At 47.3% G+C, this 5,239-nt stretch overlaps 1 protein-coding gene across 2 annotated transcripts in view; it reads left to right on the plus strand.

The window, feature by feature from the left end:
* The window catches only part of SLC9A4 (solute carrier family 9, subfamily A (NHE4, cation proton antiporter 4), member 4), a 98,492-nt gene extending 93,378 nt beyond the window's left edge, over positions 1 to 5,114 (plus strand). For both annotated transcript variants that reach the window (XM_005858750.2, XM_014533070.1), the window contains one exon: positions 2,234 to 5,114. In XM_005858750.2, coding sequence (XP_005858812.1) covers positions 2,234 to 2,580 — 347 coding nt within the window. In that variant the 3' untranslated portion in view covers positions 2,581 to 5,114. The remainder of the gene's footprint in view (positions 1 to 2,233) is intronic.
* The last annotated feature ends 125 nt before the right edge of the window (positions 5,115 to 5,239 follow it).

The following is a 5,239-nucleotide window of genomic DNA, read 5'->3' on the forward strand; positions in this document are numbered from 1 at the left end:
CTTTCCAAGGAACTACTTTATCCCATTTTGGACAGATTTCATGATTTAAGTTGCAAGTCACCTGCCCAAGCCTCTTTCTAGTGCATAGAACCCACTTTCTGATAACCAGACAGTGGTCAGGAGATGGCAAATAGAAGCTGCCCACTGAGGAAGCACACGCTGGAAAGGAGTGGTTGGAAGCCAGGAGAGGGGAGTGGGGAGGGGAGAGAGAGGAAGGCTGGGCACTGGGGGCAGACACATCAGCTGTGTTTTCTTAGGTGTTTAGGTAGTGCTCCAAGCACCAAAGAATCAAGGGGATCTCTGGTTCCAGGCCAATCGTAGAGCACAAATTAAAGAGCAGTATATTAAAAATGAACAAGTAATCCTATATAATAAAAGGCTCATATGCAAATCAACCAAATGGCAGAACAACCAGTCGCTATGACATGCACTGACCACCAGGGGGCAGACACTCAATGCAGAAGCTGCCCCCTGGTGGTCAGTGCGCTCCCAAAGGGGGAGTGCTGCTCAGCCAGAAGCTGGGCTCATGGCTGGCGAGTGCAGCAGCAGTGCGGGAGCCTCTCCCACCTCCATGGCAGCGCTAAGGATGTCCGACTGCTGGCTTAGGCCCGCTCCCCCATCAGTCAGACATCCTCCAAGGGCTCCCGGACTGCAAGAGGGTGCAGGCCAGGCTGAGAGACCCCTCCACCCCCACATGAATTTCATGCACCAGGCCTCTAGTAGACGATGTTTTCTTTATTCAAAGCCTTGATTCCAGCTTTCTGTCCCCCTCAGCTTCCAGGCAACCTTCTCAGGATAAATTGGTCACATTTGGGGAAAAACATCATTGAACAGGGCACTTTAAGATTTTGTGATGTCCCATATGCTAACCACACTTGGTCAAGTGTAAGCCTGTGTGCATGTTAGCTCTAGCTCTGGGGATTTTGTTTTTTGTCTTGCTTTTTAGAAGGGAGAAGAAAGTGGGAGAAAGAACTTGATTTCAGGTTTAAATAAAAGGCCTTAAAATACCTCAATTCTCAGGAGGATATTTCAAGGAAAATAAATGTCTGAGGTTAAAATTTTGAGAAAATGAGAATTAAAGATCTTGTGAAAAATACCCTTTGAGGATGTGTGCACAGCAAAGGAAAGGCCATGTCCTGGGCACGTTGCAGCTCTTTGTGAGGGCGGCCAAGAGGGGACATTGCATGGATCCCCAGTGGCTTTCCTCATCTCCTGATGCAGCTGTTCGGACCCACATGTGACATTGTAAGGTGACAGCCTGGTGAGGGGGGACAGCCAGACAGGCTCTGCTCAGACCTGCCTTCATTGTATGATGCTGAGAGTCACTTAACCTCTGAAACCTTCACCTATGAAATGAGCATCATACTTTTTCTCATCACAAAGGGTTATAATAAGGATTCAATGGCAAAATAGGTGTAGGATGGTTAGCACAGTGGCCGACACATAATATGTTTCCAGTAAATGGACTATGTACTCATTGTCATTGCCATTGTGTGCCAGCCGCGTTCTGTTCCTCTTCTTCCCTCTTTTGAAATGAGAGCATCTAGTCGTAGTTGCTTTGCCACACATGGCTGTCTATGTGCTCGCTCCTTGACCCTGTTTCTCTGAAATTGGCTAGTTGAAGGTTAAAAGGGAAGAAACTCAGATTTAATGCTTTCTGGCAACACTGATTAAAAAACAAGCCTAGCTAAAGACAGTCATTTTCATATCACACTACCACGTACCCTTCAGTTTAGCATCAGTCTGTGACAACACAAAGGAACAACTGTTCTGATTTTGTAAAAAACACTCCCTACTTGCCTGGAGGAGACAAGCTTGATACGCATGTTTATGACACTGCACATACAGCTTTTCCAGTTGGTCCTTGAACAACTCAGGTTTGAACCGCGTGGGTCCACTTACTAGTATATGTGGATTTTTAAATAACTATGTAAATTTATTTTCTCTTCCTTATGATTTTCTTAACGACATTTTCTTTTCCCTAGCTAACTTTATTGTAAGACTACAGTTCCTGGATTTTTGACTGTGCAGGCAGTTGGTACCCCTCATCCCCATGCTACTCAAGGGTCAACTGTGCTCTGCTCTCCCACTGGGGTAGCAGACCTGAGGGGGAAGGTCAGGCCGATAAGAAAGTTGAGTGTCCCAGCTGGACCCTCCAAAAGGACTGCTTCGCGCTGAGCTCTCCCCTCTCTGACCTGGTCTTGCTCTGACCTCTTCTCGTCATGATTTCTAGATGCGGACAGCAGTGATTCGGAACTCTCCTTCATCATGTTCAACGCACACTCTCCAACACGGTCGCTTCAAGAGAGACAACGGACACAACAAATAACCACAAGGCAGAGTTCAAACAGAGGAGGGAAGCCGTCCGGCTCTGGCTATCAAACAAGTCCAAGCCAAGAAGAGCATGTTGGCCGGAGCAAAAGGGCTTTGAGGCCCAGACCGCTGTTTCACACCGTGGATGAGGAGCGTGAATCTGGAGAAGAGAGTGGGGAAGAGGCCTCAGCCCCGGGCGCCAGACAGTCGGCTGAGCACAGGAGGGAGCGCCGCAGGTCTTGCAGCCCTTTGCTCCGAAGGAAATAGTCGTGTTGTGCACAGGGTTGCTCGCGCTTCCCCGGAGCCATCTCCCTGTTGTGTGGGTGGAGGGTTTTCAGAATTCTGAAGAAAGCTACTGAGTTTGCTTTTTTGAAGCTGAGTCAGGCATCTGTAAGAGGCAGGGGGTTTCGGAGGACGGGGAGCACTAACTTGCAGGCGGTGCCATATTCTTAGCTGGTATACTTTGTAGATGCTTTCCTGTGAGTCAAAGACCTTTATCACCCCAGAAATTATTCACTAAGAATTTCTAAGAGTGTGTGATCCATTTAATTTATCGAGATGCAATGTGGTTGGTAATTTACCTTCACAATATGCACGTACAACTTACAGTCAAGGTAGCCCTCAGAGGAGCCCTAGAAATATTCTGACCCAACTCCGTGAGGTTACAAATGAGGACATCTTGCCCAAGGTCACGTGGTGAGTTGCTGCTTCACAAGCTAATTGACCTCCCTCCCAGGAGAATGCATTTGATTTTAATTTTGATACGCACTATTCAGTAATTATGGGGAGAGGTAAAACTTATCATAGCATTGCTATACTTAATCAGTAGCAACAATAGATACAGATAAAGAATTAATCTACAGACAATGATCTTGTCTATATTATAATTAGAATATTTCTTTCAAAAACAAATATTAGAAACAAAATAGCCATAATCAGGCTTTAAATAGCAATTATATACCAGGTATTTATTAGATGTGCATTTTTAAGGTATGATATTTTGCCCTAAGGATTGAAACTATTCTCCAATTTAATTTTCCATCTTCATTGACCCCAAACTTGACCTTGAACCTCACACTCCAGCTCACCAACTATGTTAGATGGCTTTATCTTTCCTTCCTCTTCTCTGTCTTCTGGCCACCGAGATATTTAAGATTTATGAAGTACTATTTATTGTGCCAAATGGCTAATCTATAAAGATAAATTAACCATCTGTCCTTTATCGCTGCTATTTTTGACATCTCTGAGCATCACCAACGGACTTAACCCTGTGCATCTTTCAAGGTTGCCCAGCTCCCCAGAGCCTTGTCCTCTGGTGTTACCCCATGCTAGTGGCTGATGAAAATGCAGGACTTCCCACAGGTTTATAGTTTGTGAATGGCACTCACTCAGGTTCGGCTGCAGTGGTAGAAATGGCAAAGGAACCATTTGTCTTTCTTCTTCTGAATCTAAAATACAAGACTGCTTCCAAGTTGTCTAAATATTTGCATCTTAATAAAATTGTATACTACCACATACTAGCAATCAGCCCAAAGGGACAAAGCACATATAAGACCCAGGGATCTCTGGGCTTTTCTTTTTATTTAAACAAACCAGCAGTCAAAGCCACAAAAAAAAACAAACAAACAAAAAAAAACCTATGGCCCTGGAGTTACTACCCTTAAACCGTAGATGGACAGACAGAGACAGAGGGGGGTTGTCAGAAATCACCTTTCCAAATCCACATGCAGGCCGGTTCTTGAGAGGTGGGCCTGGTCCCTCACTGGACTTTCCACACAAGCCAGAACCCGTCCTGCGGAGGCCCTTCCGGGGCTGCCCCGGGGCTGCGGGGAGTCACCTGACTGTGCTATGGAATGTGGAATTTATGAAACTGGTGCAGAAGTGACAGTCGGACACTGTGAGGGTCAGGAAAGAGCCTTTAATTAAAGCAGCGTTGCTGGTTCAGGGTACTCTAAGATCCAGATCCTGAACCGCCTGGACAATGAGATTTTTCTCTCTATATATTGAAGGGGTTAAAAAGAACAAAACAGGGCAGAGAAAGATTCATTGTGCTCTGCAGATATCCTGCAGAAAGCTTGCAGCCTTGAGCACAGCATAGCTCAGATAATCAGGAGACACCTGGCATAGGAGGAACTAAGGACAAACCAGGCCCGTCTCCCACATTCTTTCACAAATGGAGTTAATTACCGGCTAGCAAGAGAGTGCAGTAGAAAGCAGGTTACTGGGACAATTTCAGATTGCTAGCCCCCCGAAAATGTCTCATTTTCCCTATCAACTACGGTTCTTCTCAGAGAGGCTGGCTCCATTTGGGAGACGGTTAGGCTTCGAGAGTAGATTGGAATGTTCTCCTTTAACTGGTGGAAGCCATAATGGAGTTGTTTTCCCAGAGGACTTTGCTCACCTAGACACTGTCTGGTTAGGGCTGCCCATGTCTGAGAAGCAGCCCTGGGACCTGCCTGGAAGGCACGGCGGGCGAGCAGCACGCAGTCCTGGTGGCTCTGGTAGACTCGGAGAGCTCGTGGTGGGCTGGCCTCTTTGTTTTTCATCCAAGATGGCTTCAAAATGCAGTGTGATCTGATCGTTCCTTTCGTAACTCGGGATGACTTGAGGGTATAACAGGTGCCCGAGGGATGCTCTAGTTTCCCAGGACAAGTGTTTTGAGCAGACACCACACAACTCAGCAGCGAAAGGTTCCTCTGGAGTGCTGAGGAAGATCTGGCTCTTCTTCCTTCCTCGGCTCCGGGAGGGCTGAATCCCATGAGGGGTGCTCTCCCGGCCTGCTGCTCCAGGCCTGCTGCTGCTGCTCCGGGCCTGCTGCTCCGAGCCTGCTGCTCCGGGCCTGCTGCTCCAGGCCTGCTGCTGCTGCTCTGGGCCTGCTGCTCCGGTCCTGCTGCTCTGGGCCTGCAGCTCCAGGCCTGCTGCTCTG

This window comes from Myotis brandtii, unplaced genomic scaffold, assembly GCF_000412655.1.
Source record: "Myotis brandtii unplaced genomic scaffold, ASM41265v1 scaffold1213, whole genome shotgun sequence".
Lineage (NCBI taxonomy): Eukaryota > Metazoa > Chordata > Mammalia > Chiroptera > Vespertilionidae > Myotis > Myotis brandtii.